The 15,524-nt window shown below is 36.5% G+C and overlaps 3 protein-coding genes across 3 annotated transcripts; 1 reads left to right on the top strand and 2 right to left on the bottom strand.

Moving 5' to 3' along the window:
• The first annotated feature begins 829 nt into the window (after positions 1–829).
• On the top strand, positions 830–3,394 carry LOC111315507 (uncharacterized). Its single transcript, XM_089749606.1, has 2 exons — positions 830–1,142; positions 1,277–3,394. The coding sequence occupies exons 1-2, from the start codon at positions 892–894 to the stop codon at positions 3,099–3,101; spliced, it is 2,076 nt and encodes a 691-aa protein (XP_089605732.1). The 5' UTR covers positions 830–891; the 3' UTR covers positions 3,102–3,394.
• A 2,227-nt stretch (positions 3,395–5,621) lies between these two features.
• On the bottom strand, positions 5,622–9,729 carry LOC111314920 (oligopeptide transporter 2-like). Its single transcript, XM_022916538.2, has 6 exons — positions 9,050–9,729; positions 8,866–8,963; positions 7,536–8,099; positions 7,195–7,447; positions 6,774–6,956; positions 5,622–6,424 (listed from the first exon to the last, which is right to left on the bottom strand). The coding sequence occupies exons 1-6, from the start codon at positions 9,554–9,556 to the stop codon at positions 5,810–5,812; spliced, it is 2,220 nt and encodes a 739-aa protein (XP_022772273.2). The 5' UTR covers positions 9,557–9,729; the 3' UTR covers positions 5,622–5,809.
• A 2,006-nt stretch (positions 9,730–11,735) lies between these two features.
• LOC111314919 (oligopeptide transporter 4-like) lies at positions 11,736–15,147 on the bottom strand. The gene is made up of 6 exons (XM_022916536.2): positions 14,594–15,147; positions 14,358–14,455; positions 13,609–14,184; positions 13,227–13,479; positions 12,923–13,105; positions 11,736–12,529 (listed from the first exon to the last, which is right to left on the bottom strand). The coding sequence occupies exons 1-6, from the start codon at positions 15,119–15,121 to the stop codon at positions 11,903–11,905; spliced, it is 2,265 nt and encodes a 754-aa protein (XP_022772271.2). The 5' UTR covers positions 15,122–15,147; the 3' UTR covers positions 11,736–11,902.
• Positions 15,148–15,524: the final 377 nt, after the last annotated feature.

Here is a 15,524-nt window from a genome sequence, read left to right as displayed (position 1 = left end):
TTTATTAATAAATAAAATTTTATATATTTATTTTAAATAATACTAATTTTTTGTTAATAAAATATTATTATTTAATTCATTAATAATATATAAAATTTTATATTATAATAGTACATTAAATATTAAAATATCCAATAACGATCCATTTTAGTTGGTCAAAGTAAGGACGCAAAACTTTCTACTTTCTATGAATTTTTTATCAACATAAGCCTTTTTACAATGGGAGATTAAGATAAACATAAAATCCAATTAGACAAATACTATTTTTACATTTGTAGTTTTTATAACTCAAAATCCCTGTTGGCAATCTCGTTACAAGATCCCCACGTCAACATCTTCCAATCCAACCTAAAAGAACAAAAAAAAAAAAAAAACTTCTATGTCTCAATCATTAATCTCCCATCCAAGGCAGGGTTCAGTGAACACCTAACAAATTGGTTTTCCAAGGTCCAAAGACTCTAATTCGAAGGGAAATTAAGCAAAAGCGTCAGCAAAGTGGAAATAGAAAAGTTCCGTGCCAAGCTAAAAAACCTGTAATTTATTTAGAACAAGGTTTGGTGTGTCGACACGCTAGATTGGTTTAAGTTGCTGATATTTTACGTTCTTTTCGAAGCTCTTCACGTCGGCAAGAGGGGAAGTAGTAGCATCGCTGTCCATTGTTTTGATTCTTTGAATTTTGATCTCTGTCCTCAATGCGGTGGCAGTCATCATGTTAACCCGACAGATTGGTAGGTAATTTGAACAGCGATTGACAGCTGGCTCCCGGCTTTTCTTTTATTTTTTCACTAATTTTTTTTATTTTCTTTTGAACGCCCTTCTTTTAAGTAGTCAAAAGTAGGCCACCAAGAAACAACCATGCGTCCAATGGTGTAAAGTCTCTGGAACAAGTAGATGAAAGATCAAAAGGTCCATAACATATCAGTGGGCTTTTCTCAACATAAGAATTGGAGCCCACTCTCCTTGACTCTAGTCCAATTAGCCCCACTCAACATTGGCAGCGGCCTTTCCTATGCCTTCCAGTCGGACCAGTACAGATATTTCTTCAGAGGAACCATAGCAAGAAGAAAACAGAACTGGATAAAGTTACAGCGCCGGCACCCTGTCCACCTCTCAAGTCATCACTTAACAAAACCTATCTCAAGGTAAGATCACTCGCTATACTCTCTAGAAAGAACCCCATTTGAATGAGTATTACTATGATTTCTTTGAAATATTGTATTATTTTTTAAGGGATGGTTTTTGAGTATTAATATTTTGGTTATTTACAAACTCGTAGGCGAAGTATGGATATGATAGTGCATACAAGTCATGCCCATGAAGGGTTTTGTACGTTTCAGCATTTTCACTGGGAGGATTTAAGACATACTAAATTTTTAGAAGCTAGTGTTAAAGATAAAGCTGTTGCAAATTTTAGTTCTGGGAAACCATATATGGGCTGCAAACCTGTGGGATTTTGCAAGCGAAGGCGATATAGGGTACTTGCTGTTTCAAAGGTTGATAATACTGGTGTTAATGGTGGGTTGCAAAATTTTGAGAGTTCTCCGCAAGGGTATTTTGGAAATGTTCTTGTTTCAGCAAGTCCGTCTAGCTCCTTTCACAATTTCGAGGAATCTGATAGCAATAATCAACTTCGTAAATTTGTTAGAAATGGTGAATTGGGAGAAGGGTTTAAGCTTCTTGAGGGCATGGTTTATCATGGCGAGATTCTTGATATTATAGCTTGTACAAATTTAATTCGTGGATTTTGTAAGAAAGGCAAGACTAGGAAGGCTGCACGGGTTATGGAGATTATAGAAGATTCAGGGGCAGTTCCTGATGTTATAACTTATAATGTATTGATTAGTGGGTATTGCAAGGCAGGGGACATTGATACTGCTTTACAAGTTTTGGATCGAATGAGAGTCGCTCCAGATGTTATTACATATAATACAATTTTGCGTAGCTTGTGTGACGTTGGGAAGTTGAAGCAAGCGATGGAAGTTTTGGATCAACAATTGCAGAGAGAATGTCATCCAGATGTGATTACATATACGATTTTAATTGAAGCAACTTGCAAGGAAAGTGGTGTTGGACAGGCTATGAAGCTCTTGGATGAAATGAGGAGTGGAGGATGTAAACCGGATGTGGTTACTTATAATGTTCTTATCAATGGGATTTGTAAGGAAGGGAGATTGGATGAAGCAATCAAGTTCATGAATAACATGCCATCATTTGGATGCCAACCCGATGTTATTACTCATAATATTATTTTGCGTAGCATGTGTAGCGCTGGCAGGTGGATGGATGCAGAGAGATTTTTAGCTGATTTGCTATGCAAAGGCTGTTCTCCTGATGTTGTTACTTTCAATATCCTAATTAATTCCTTATGCCAAAAAGGTTTACTTGGTCGAGCAATTGATGTACTGGAGAAGATGCCCAAACATGGGTGTACCCCTAATTCGTTAAGTTATAATCCACTGCTTCATGGGTTCTGCAATGAAAAGAAGATGGAGAGAGCGATTGAGTATTTGGAGATAATGGTGTCTAGAGGTTGCTACCCTGACATTGTGACCTATAACACTTTGCTCACAGCATTATGCAAAGATGGGAAGGTTGATGTGGCAGTTGAGGTACTCAATCAGCTTAGTACCAAGGTTTGCTCGCCTGTTTTAATCACTTATAATACTGTGATTGATGGGCTATCGAAGGTAGGGAAAACAGATCGAGCTATAAAACTTTTGGATGAGATGCGTGCCAAGGATCTAAAGCCTGATATAATTACCTACTCTTCACTTGTTGGAGGACTTAGTAGGGAAGGAAAGGTTGATGATGCAATAAAGTTTTTTCATGACTTTGAGAGAATGGGTGTTAGACCAAATGCCATAACCTATAACTTCATCATGTTGGGCCTTTGTAAGGCCCGGCAGACTGATCGTGCAATTGACTTTTTGGCTTATATGGTGATGAGGGGATGTAAACCTACTGAATCTACATACACCATTCTCATTGAAGGCATAGCATACGAAGGCTTAGCTAATGAGGCTTTGGAGTTACTAAATGAGTTGTGCACTAGAGGATTTGTGAAGAAAAGTTCAGCCGAACAGGTAGCTGTCAAGATGTAGGCTGTGTTGCATACCGAATTTAGTTCCTCCTTGGCTGGCGACTGGAACTCTTGCCCCTTTATACTGCTTGCCTCATATCTGCAAGCTAGGAGACTACAGTTTGCCCATTTTTCTCCTCGATCTTGAATGATATCCAAGTTCAATTTTTGGTAAATAGTCATGTAGCCTCACCCTTTTGCCTGTTGGAGTTCTACTTTTGTATTACCCTTTTTGGTCTTGAATTATACTTTCTACCTGTCGTGAACATTTGTTTACATGCTTCTTTAAGCTTATAAATGCTTTCCAGTTTTCAAGATTGCCTTGTTCTCTTAGCTTGCAGCTGATGTGATAGTTTTGTCTTTTGCTTAATATACTGTCAATTAGCTCCTTCTTAGAAGGTTCTTTGTGGATTATTTCATTGTTCCTTATGGCATTACATCACTATTAGTAAAAGAAATCGTCCAGATGCTTTCCTTTCCCTTTACTCATTATGGGGCATTTAATCTGCATGTGTCAAAATACTCTGCCGAAATGATTGGAATTGTGAATTTGTGATGTTAAGATACCTGATAAATTTAGGGACATTTTTGCACTATGCTATATCTAAGTACCGGAAAAATATTGTTAGCGTACCATATAAATTGTGCTCAACCTGGCACTTAAGGAGAAGAAATGATTTTCCCTCCTTCCTCTTCTATTTTATTCCCCTACGACTTTGTGATTGATGTGGGAAAATGTTCAATTGTTAAGCTTAAATCTGCACACCATGTTGTTCATCATGATCATGTTTATTTCATCTGCTACGAGTATCATGATAATTCTAAGAAACCTCCTGCTGTTATTTCTGATGATCATGATCGTATTTATTTCTGATGGTTAAAATTCTGTCTTTAGGTTCAGACTTCAGTCATGAGCTGTTATTAGTTTTTTAAGTCATCCATCTTTTGGAAAGCTTTAGTACAAAGTGACAGGTATTCCCAAGGAAAGGATTTACCAGATGAGGAAGGCAGCTGTGTGTGTCCCTAAATCACATGGTTTGAGGACCATAGCTTAAAGCAAGTGATTTATCCTCCCAAGTTTCGTTTTTTCTTGTTTTTTTTTAATGGTATCAACCTTTTATTAAGGATATTCTCACCATAAAAGCTTCCAAATTTTTATGTGCACAATCAAACGAGAACGTCTCTTTCATGGGAAAGAGTGGTTTTCTTCTATCATCATTAGAGAAAAATAAACCCAACAAAGATCACTGTGAGTCTCATAACCGTGGGAATTTCAACGATGGTCTTGTTTTTATTGATAAATTTAACATTTATGGTTCTAAACCCGAAGTTTTTATGAAGTTTCCAATGTTAGAAGAAGCTACAATTTCTTAGCGTATCCAATGGTGCAAATTTATTACACCGTCATTATACACACGATTTTGCAGCGAAAACTTACATAAAATTTTGTATTCAAAATAATTTAATAAAAATTTTAATAAAAAATTTTAATTGATAAATTGATAGAATTTAATATAAAAATTAATAATATATAAAAAAATTATTAAAAAAATTATTTATAATTTAAATTTAATCTATATTTATTTAATAATAAAAAATTTATTAATATTTTTAATTAAAATATTTATCTAAATAAATATATCAAAATTTATTAAAATTCTGACAAATTTTACATATTTAAACTATGTAACCGGATCTTTTAATTTATTAATTAAAAATTGTATGAACTTTACCTTAAAAACTTTATTAAGTCTTCCCTCGATTTTGCTCGGCGAAATGAATAACGACAAATAATTCTTTAACTCCCTTGTCTCTCACCTTATATTCCTTGTCTGCAGTACTTCTGAGTCTGATTTTTATTTTTCCATTCATAAAACTCCGAATGAACAGCCTGTTTCCCATACTGATCCTTTGGAACGATGCCCTTCATCTCTACCACACACTCAAAATCCAAGATAAAAGAAGCGAGAGAAAATGTAGAGACCCCACAAATCTTTTCATAAATAACACATTTCTTCATCGTTTAGAAGCTAGAAAGTTTCTCATGAAAAGGCTCAAAAACCATGGAGAGAAGTTCACCTTCATGGAACACAAATGAAGAAGGGTTGCTTTCCTGCTGGGGTCGTCTCAAGCTGAAGCTTCCATGGACGAAAAGAAAAATAAGAAGTTTGGGCAATAGCATAACGGCAGCTTTCATGGCAAAACAACCAAGACCAGTTTGTGGCTTTAGGTACGACCCATTGAGCTATGCTCAGAACTTTGATGACGGCTGTGGGGATGATGATACTGAGGGCGCTCTGTATCGTGGGTTCTCCTCCAGATATGCTGCTCCTTTATCAAGATCAGTTGCAGACAAGTAAAATGACTTCCAGCTGGTTCGAGTCGTTGAAATGTAGAGATATATCATATATTCTCTCGTATTTCTGTTCTGTCTTTTCCTTTTTTTTTTTCCTTTTGTTTTAATTTTGTTCTATGGAGGAGAGCCAAGATTGTTCATGTTTTACAGTTCCGGTACAGTGCTGAAGGAAGTGCTTAGTTTGATGATTTGTAAGCTCTTCTATATACAGAGAAGAAAATCAATATAGAAACCTAATATATTTAAAAAAGAAAAAGAAAGAGTTGCAGGATTTACAAATGCTCTTTTATTTTTCTTCCTTCTTGAGAATCTGCTAATTATGAAAAGGTAGAGCCTGGAAGCCTAAAGTATTTGATGTTTAAGTTCAAATGAATCTAATACAGTGGACAGCCATCTACAACTACGCCCTTGGCAGTTGGACAGGAAGCGAGATCGCAGTGCTCGCCTTCACCTCCCCACCAGGATATGCTAATTTCTTGCATGGTCAATGTGAAATATAAGAGCACTCCCATGAAAGCCAATCCAGCATCCAAGGCTGCGGAGAGAACATAGTTGTACCTCTGCCACCAACCTTTTCGGTATTTAAAAACATAGTAATTGAAGATGACTCCAATAATAAGCCAACAATTGAAGTTCAATGATGTTGCTGGTGGCATCGCAGCTGTTGCTCCCAAGAGCACCGGAAGATTGATCAGTGGGATCCATTTCTGGTTAGGGAAAGCTTTGTGGAATAGCCATACCACGACAGGTCCCAAGGCACCACCAAGGAAGAACCAGTTAAGAGCAGAGTAGTTTCCAAGAGGACCGAAGATCCTTTTGGGTCCAACCAGGCCCCAGATAACAGATGCATCAAAGAAGACTCGGTCACCAGGACATGTCCATGGACTGTTGGGAGGAAGTAGGTGATCCTGGCATATGTTCTCAACGCTAGTCAGCAGCCACCACGCTACTGCAAGGTTGACTGTTCCGGCTATTACAGTCCCTATGCCCTTTTAATAGAACGCAAATAGGAGGAAGGCATTAGTAAATAAAGTAACCTTATAATAAGGATAATGTTCTGTTCTTAAATATATTTATCTCAGGATGCACAAATAAGGGGTTTATACTTGATATATATGCTATAGACACTTGGACACTAGGTGCTGAGTCATGTACGGCAAGAAATAATTTAAAGGGCCCTTCTTTTAGCTTGTCCAACTTAAGTCTATCTATATTTATCACCTGCTACACTCAATTATTTCTCGGTTTTGATACATTGTAAATGTTTTGTTGTCTGGTTTGTCTTTGTAAATGTCTGAATTTCCCCTTAATATGAGATGCTTTTTTCAGGAAATATACCTGGACTACAAACATCGATCTAGGTGGAATCTTCATGTAATGCCCCAGCTTGAAATCATTAAGAAAGGAAACTGCCTGTGTCATGCTTATATATCCGTAAGTTTTGAAGCAGACATTGGCAATTGGTTTTCCTGGTAATATGTAACCCATGATGTACTCTGTGATGATATTAAGTCCTGGTGACTGGCAACAGAAAGGGTGAAAATCAACACGAAGAACAGCTGGATACAAAAAGTATTCAGATATCGAAATTCAAAAGCAAATGATCCGATAACTCAGAACTATATAATTTTGTATTTCTTTAATGTAACATACTAACATTTATTAGCTGCTCTTTTTTGCTAACTTTTAGTAATTATCTTTAGATTCCTTCATGATTACCCTGCAGAACATAATACATATAAAAATGCGAGTTTGTTACCTGATTCGTAGTGGCAGTTATGATGCTGACAGGAAGAGTGAAAACTAAAGCAATGCCTGCTGCAAAAATGAGTCCCCACCAAGGCATTTGGATTTCATGTTTCAGAAAAATACACAGAGCAAGAGAGAGTAGCAATGTCAACACAAGCAACAGGTAAAACCACCAGTTAGGTATGTTCTCGTACTTCTTCATTAACTTTGTATGGATATCTTCCTTTCCCTCGAAAGAAGCTTGCAGTTGTGTACATATCTCCCTGTTCATGCATTCAACGAAATTTTTATGTCAAAGATAAAATAATTAAGACCAAAACACAGCTAAGTTAAAGGCTTTTGGTTACTCACTTTCCATTGAAAACAGCCACATGTGAAAGAGTAGATACAATGGCAGCAAAACCAATACCATAGGTGAGAGAAAAGAACACGCTCAGGTTTACACGTCCCTGCTGCTCGTATGCTGGCATTTCTATTTCAAACTTGTCATTTACAATTCCTGATACGTTGTATAGTTCTCCTTTGTAATTATACAAATGTGAGGAGAAAATTGGGAAGTTGTGGGCGTTGTAAAGGTTTACTCCCCAGTAGGCAATTGGAAGTATGATATACATGAATAACGCAAAGCCTACGAAGATATTAACAAGTGCGAAGAGAGGGGTGACCAGAGGGCTGCCAAGGAAGGAGGCAATGACTGACCAGTCAAGGGCAAAGGATCCAATGCCAATCCCTCGCATTCCTGATCCGATCTGCTGGGCTGTTACTGACTTAGGAAATGCCCAGCAGACCAAAGAAATGGCTGACAATGTGGGGAAGAGGTAACCTGGAAACACATACCAGGAGAAGCTGCAAACAAGTGCAATCAAGAAGAATTTTCCTCTTGACATGCGACTTCCGTCTTTCTCATGCATTGCCCTTTAGAAATATTATGTATGAAAATAATTGTCAGATTGTGAGGTTTGCATATCCTTCCAGCATTAACAACAAACATATACAATTGCAAAACTATGTTATTTTGTACTATCAAAATTGAAAAAAAAAATACAAATTATAACTTTGATTTCGAATTTTTAATAAAATAAAATTTGCTATTTATGGAAGAAAGATTTGAGGAAAGTAGTGGCACTCTATGACAAACTGGAAAAAGGAAAAACAGTCTAATCATAAGCTGACAAAACCTGAATACCAAAAACAGCTAGGTGGCCAGAAATTTTAAGGCCTGGATGAACATTAGAAGTTTAGACCAATATTTGGAGTAAAAAATCTGCTCATTAATTCTTTTTTGGTTGAAAACGAGTAAAAATCTGCTTATTTGGTCTCAGTGTTAACTTTCCTAATTCAGTGTTAACTTTCCTAATTCCTACTAAGTTTAATTTATCTTGGATTCCAATTTTCCAAATACATTTATACCTCTATTCTGGCATCAAGCAACATATGGACCTTAAATAAGTACCCTAAACCCCCTCAAGCTCATATAAGCTTAGACCTGGATTCATCTACTTAATTCGGATTAGTGATCCTAAACACAGCTATAGTTTAAATGTTGTACTAATCCTGAGAATGAAATAATGAACCATAAATTGAATTCTCATTTACAGGAATTGCCACAAAAAATGAATTCATTAGGTTAATAGGATCAAGAGGCATACGCCACTGCATAAAACGACAGTGTTCTTTTTACCTGAAAAGAGAAACCTGAACCAGGCTACTTGGCCACCACATCTGCGCAGGTTCCACCACGAACTTCCTGATAACCCCCGCCCATCCATACCCCAAAACCTGTTTCACATTAAAATTTAAACAAACTAAAAATGGAAAAAGAAACTCCAAGGATGATGTGGTATTGAAAGAGTGGAAATTTCCACCTGCGTGGTGATGACTAGAATCCAACTAGCCAAAAAACTGATCTTTCTATGATAAAATGCCCGAACTATATTCACGATACTAATAGCATAAGCCGTGCCGCCTCCGAATGCTGCCCCAGCATTTGCAAAAATAGAGATCAACACATGTTCTTTAACGTTAAACGGACCGGGGTTAAGCGTGAACTCCCGGTTTCCGAACCCGGGGATCTTAAACTTGGTGGTTGGTAGCACTCTCGCCAGGAACTTTCCCACAGGGAGTGACGCCACCTGAATGGAGATCATGGTAACCTGGAGTGGCTCGGAACGGTAACTGAAAAAAGTGTTGAGGAAGGAAAGAAGACAACATGAGAAGAGTCCCATAAGCCACATTCGAAATGTCCAAACCGGGAGTGTCGTGTCGTCGTCGTTGGAAACGGTGAGACGAACTTCTTCTATGGGGGAGATGTCATCTTCGTCTACCGCCGAAATGGTGTCGACGCTGTACTCTATTTCAAGGGACGACGTCATTGAGAGTGTTCTGGTTCGGAAAACACTGGTGGTTACTTTGTTCTTTGGGGGGGTTTGTTGGCGGAGGAGAAGGCGGGGGGATTGGGAGGGGGGATCCTGAAGGTGATTTCACGTGTCAAATTTGTTCACAGATTCTATGGGATTCTTTTACTCGAATGGCATCCCTTGATTATGATGCATAACGATTGACAGACGGGCTTTAAAACAGCTTTGAAAATCAGTAAGAATTGCATGCGGACTGTTTCTTGATTGTTGGATACGTGCAAGTATAAACTATTAACAAATTTGTGTTAGCAAATATTATTTTCATTCAAATTTTAATTAATTAATGGAATCATATCATTTACTCCTTCCATTTTCAGTTAATATTCTAAAATTATGTCTCTATTTTAACATCTAAAATTTTTATTTTTTCATATTTAAAATTATTTTTATATTAAAAATTATAAAACTTCAATTAAAAAAAATTAAATTTTAATATTAAATACACTAGAACCAAAAATATTCTTAAAAACTTTATGAAAATAAAAAAACACCCAAATAATTTAAGATATAGAAAATACATAAAATTTTTAAATTAAGGTGAGTTTAACATTTGAATTAAGTTTCATTTGAATAATTGATAATTTTCATAATATCACCTTGTAATTTTGAAACCGATTTTTTTTTCTATCGGTCATCCAAGTGAACCATTAATTTAGGTCATTAATTAAAAGCTACTAATTAGGATTGGCAATATAATGCTAGCTGGATTTACTATAAATGTTAAAGTTCAAGTTTGTAAAGTGGTACCAAACTTTTTTCAAATTACTTTAAACCACAAATTATTTTCAATCCAATTATATCTTAGAAGGTAATCTCATCATTGGTTTGACAACTCTAATTGCCAATGACATCGAAGAAAAGCTACCATCCGTAGGGACGACATCGGGTCGGGTTTGGGGCGGGTTTTGCTCGCCTCGAACCCGACTCGATTTTTATGCTTTACTAAATCAAAAATCGATCCGATCCGAATTTTTTAATATTCGAACTCGAATCAACCCGATAATATGTAAATCGTACCCGACTCGATTCGACCTGAAATTAATAAAAATATTATTTTTTAAATATAAAATATTATTTTTTAAATATAAATATTTAAAAATATCATTATATAAATATATATAATTAATTAATTAATTAAAAAATAATTTTTTAATAATGTCGGGTCGAGTTTTAGGCATAGCCGAACTCGACTCGACTCCGAATGTTTGTTCTATTTATCTGACCCGATCCGATCCAAAACTCGAAATTAAAAAAAAATTCAATCCTATAAGATCGGATCAGGCTGAAACCCGTCGGGACGGACTTGATTGCCGTCCCTAACCATATGACATATTATTATTTTTGTCTTTAGAGTTTATTTCGTTTGTCACTAAAAACATAAAAATCAAAGAACAACACATTTGCAATAGATCAATATCAACTGGTGACCTTTCTTTTTTTTTTTTACAAAACTAAAAGATCTCTTCAGTTCATTGATCTAATATGTTTACTCTTTTATCAATTTCACTAGAAAATCAAGCCGTTGGTGGCTCATTGTTGTCCATACTATTTTTTTTTTTTTTTAAAATTCATTATTTCAAAATCTATTTTCTGTTACAAAATATCCATATCATAATTGTTGAATTAGATTAAAAATTTCTGTTGTAATGATATTTTTTGCTTCCAGAGTTTCGATCTCGTAAAGAAAATCGCATACGTAAATGTAAAATAATGTACAATTATTATTATTTTATTAACAAAATTTTCAGAAATTTTCTGTTGTGGTGATCATTCTTTACTTTCAGAGTTTTGTTCTCGCAAAGAAAATTTTATTCTGTTATCCCTCCAGTTTTTATTGAAAAATTGTAATGAAATTATTTTATCAGTCCAATTAAGAATTGTTCTTGAATTTATTCTAATGGGTAATATCAATCTAAACGCAATAACGCGCGGGAACTATGTATTATTTTTTGGCGCTACCCGTGATCGCTTCAAGTGGTCCAAGCAAACAGGGTAAGGATTAGGACTAGTGCAGATGGATCGATCAAACACAGAAAAAAATATGTTTTCTTTCCATTTTTTCCTGCATTCTTACCAAACAAAAGTGCAAGAAATTATGGACTATCGACTTGAATCAGCCAGTTTAATCTGCGTGGTTGCCAGCATATGTGTGTTACCAGAGCCAAATCAACATTTTTCATCCAAATTCGGTTTTATTGAAACAAAACAATAGTACAAGGGTTTAATTGCCTCAAATATAAAGCTAGGAGCTTAAGTGAATCATTTTTATATTGTTTGAGGGCTCATTTTGTATCATTTTGCCTAAAATGTTGGGCACCCATCGACTGATATACCCTTTGCAGTGGGGCAACCTGCTAGATCACAGTGCTCTGGCATATAGTCAGGACTGGCACCCCACCAGTTCAAACCCTTAGTCTCAATGCCCAGCGCTAAGTAAAGTAAGACTGTCATGAATGCTACTCCTGCATCCAATGCTGCTGATAGAATGTAGTTGTACCTCTGCCACCACTGCTTTCGATACCTGAAGATAAAGAAGTTGAAGATAGTTCCAACCAAAATCCAGGAAGTATAGTTCAATGGTGATGCTGGTGGCATGCTACCAGTCGCTCCTAAAAGTACTGGCAGATTGATAAGGGGGATCCAAGTTTTGCTAGGAAATGCCTTGTGCAAGAGCCATACGATAACTGGTCCCAAGAGTCCTCCCAGGAAGAACCAGTTGAGCGTTGAGTACTGTCCAAGAGAGCCAAAAATTCGCTTAGGTCCAACCAAACCCCAGATAACAGATGCATCAAAGAAGACTCTATCACCGGGGCATGTCCAAGGACTGTTGGCTGGGAGACGATCTGGGTGACATATGTTAGGGACAGAAGTCAGAAGCCACCAGGCCACACCAAGATTGACTGTTCCAGCTAAAACGGTGCCAATGAACTGATATGCAAATGCAATAGTGGAACAGTGTAAGAGAATTATGCAAGTTAGATGCAGAAAAATAAAGATAAGTTAGTAATAAAAAAGGATAATGTCATGAATAACGGGTGATTTATATTGAAATATTTAATATGATTTTTAAATCTGTTAATTAATATGATAATTATATGATTGTTTGCTTGTCACTTTTATCGCTAATCACATTAAGAGTAAATATCATATTATTTATTAGATTTATAGTTTAAATATCACGTTACATCCTTAGTTACTCAACACATGTATTCTTTACGTGTTTATGCATTTATACCACATTGAACAGCCACTATGATTCAAAGATCATTTGTAACATTAACTCTACTAAAAATTAAATATAGAGAGAATAAATTATAATACCTGAACCAGGAACATTGATCTTGGAGGGATTTTCATGTAATGACCGAGCTTGAAATCACCTAGAAACGCAACTGCCTGAGCCATGCTTATGTACCCATAGGTCTTAAAACAGACATTGGTTATTGGTTCTCCAGGCAATATTGCTCCCATTATATACTCTGTAATGATATTTAACCCTGGTGTCTACAGGGAGAGAACATAAACATTCGTCAATTAGGATCTTATAATAAATATAACAAACCAATAAGTGGAAATTAAAAAGAACTTATCCCTTTTGATAAGCAAAATTTCCATCTGAAATTACTTGATTTGTCGTGGCTGTTATAATGCTGATAGGCAGGGTGAAAAAGAAGGCAATTGCAGCAGCAAATATCAGTCCCCACCAAGGCATCTGGACATCCTTTTTAAGGAAGATACAGAGTGCAAGACCAACAATAATTGAGCAGGCAAGAAGCAAATAAAACCACAATGAAGGTATGTCCTTGTAATTTCTCATCAACCTTGTGTGTACATCACCCTTTTCCCTCGAAGAAGCTCGGTATCTACTATAAATTTCCCTGTAATTAACATGATCGCCTTGACTTAAGATGCTGCTATAGTAGATATTAAATGATCAATTGGAAGTCTTGGAAACTGCAAATGGAGCAATCAATTTTCCTTCTGAAATACTACTAATTGAGAATTACCTTCCATAAAATAAGGCCACATGTGTTACTGTGGATGCAATAGTGGCGAACCCAAATCCATAGGTGAGAGCAAAGAAAGTGCTCAAATGGACCCTCCCTATTTTCTCATATTGTGGTAAATCTAGCTCAAACTTGTCATTAACAATTGCGGTAATGTTGTACGACTGACCTTGTGATGTGAACAAGTCCGACGAAAATATGGGAAAAGTTTTAGCATTGTACAGGTTTATCCCCCAGTAAGATACTGGTATCACTAGATAAATTATCAAGACATATCCTATGAAGACGTTTACGATGGCAAAGAAGGGAGAAACAAGTGGGCTAAACAAGAAGGAGGCAACTGTTGTCCAGTCAAGTGTAAAGGCTCCTAAGCCAAGACCACTCATGCCTGAGCCGATTTGGTGGGCAGTTACCGAATGGGGGAAGGCCAAGCACACCAACGAGATGCTCTGCAAGGTTTGGAAGAGGTACCCTGGGAATACATACCAGCAGAAGCTACAAATTAATGCAATCGCAAAGAATTTCACTCGTGATATGCGGCGCTTGCCATCATTTTCTTCTTTTTCATGCAGAGTCCTGGTGTAACAGCAATAAAATTTTTCAGGATGGCCAACCTATAGCACTACTTTATATGGAAATTTCACTATTGGTGAATGTTTCACTGAATAATGGAAGTATATAATATAGTAAATGTTATCAAATTGTTTGTAACATGTCTTTTATTATTTAATTCTAAAATAGTGAATTACCTGAAGAGAGAAATTTGAACAAGGGTAGAGGGCCACCACATATGCGCCGGCTCGACCACATACTTCCTCAGGAGTCCCGCCCAACCATAACCCATCACCTGCACAAAAACTCATTCCATAGTCTCAGCCCCTTCTTTTAAATCTGTTATCATATTCATACCTCGTTAACATATGTATATCATGTCTTTTGAGGGTCTTACTCTTGAACTTTGAAGGCTAAAAGTAATTTAACCAACCTGTGTAGTAATGATAAGAAGCCAACTAGCCAAGAAAGGGATACTCCTCTCATAAAATGCCTTGATAATGGTAACAATACCAACAGCATAGGCAGTACCGCTTCCAAAAGCACTTCCAGCATTAGCAAATATTGTAATCAAAACATGCTCCTTCATGTTAAAAGGTCCCGGGTTGAGCGAGAATTCCCTTGAACCAAACCCAGGTATACGAAACTTAGTCGTAGGAAGAACAGAAGCCATGAACCTTCCGATGGGGAGAGTTGCAACCTGGACTGTAATCTGGGTGACGACCAGTGGCTCCGTTCGGTAGCCGAAGAACTGGTTCAGGAATGAAAGAAGAGCACAAGAGAAAAGACCCAAGAGCCACATACGGAAAGTCCATACTGGGAGCGAAGGGTCATCGGTGTTTGGCACTGTTAGACGAACTTGTTCTATCGGAGAGAGCTCGCTTTCGTCGATTACAGGCTCCTCTGTGAGTACTTTCTCGTCTAGTACATTCGGTGTTGCTACTGTTTCCACACTTCCCATAGAGAAAAGAATAATCAAACCAATAGGAACAAATGAATGAATCTTAGCTGAAATGTCACTTTTTTATTCAGGGAGAGAATGTTTTGCTGCAATTTTCCCATAAATAGTATATTTTGTCTGTACATACAGCATACCTTTTGTTGTCATGATCATGCTGGTTGAAAAGAAAAAGAAATAGAAAAATCATTCCTAAAAAATTTATGTACTAGTTGTTCAGCATTAATATTTGGATCGATTTCTTCAAGATCAGCCAAACGAGGCCTTAGTCTTACTTTGTTTGGACGGCAATGTCTATATGATGAAGCAAAGAGTAGTTAAAGTTGTTCGCTTCAATAAGAATTTCTGCAAAAATACAAATTAATTCGTTAATTTAAAGGTTTAATATCAGTTCGGGAATAATTTA

This window comes from Durio zibethinus, chromosome 20, assembly GCF_047325235.1.
Source record: "Durio zibethinus cultivar Kanyao isolate XHJ-2024 chromosome 20, ASM4732523v1, whole genome shotgun sequence".
In the NCBI taxonomy this organism is placed as follows: domain Eukaryota; kingdom Viridiplantae; phylum Streptophyta; class Magnoliopsida; order Malvales; family Malvaceae; genus Durio; species Durio zibethinus.
The sequence above is the reverse complement of the archived record's forward strand: the minus strand, read 5'-3'. Positions and strand labels throughout refer to the sequence as shown.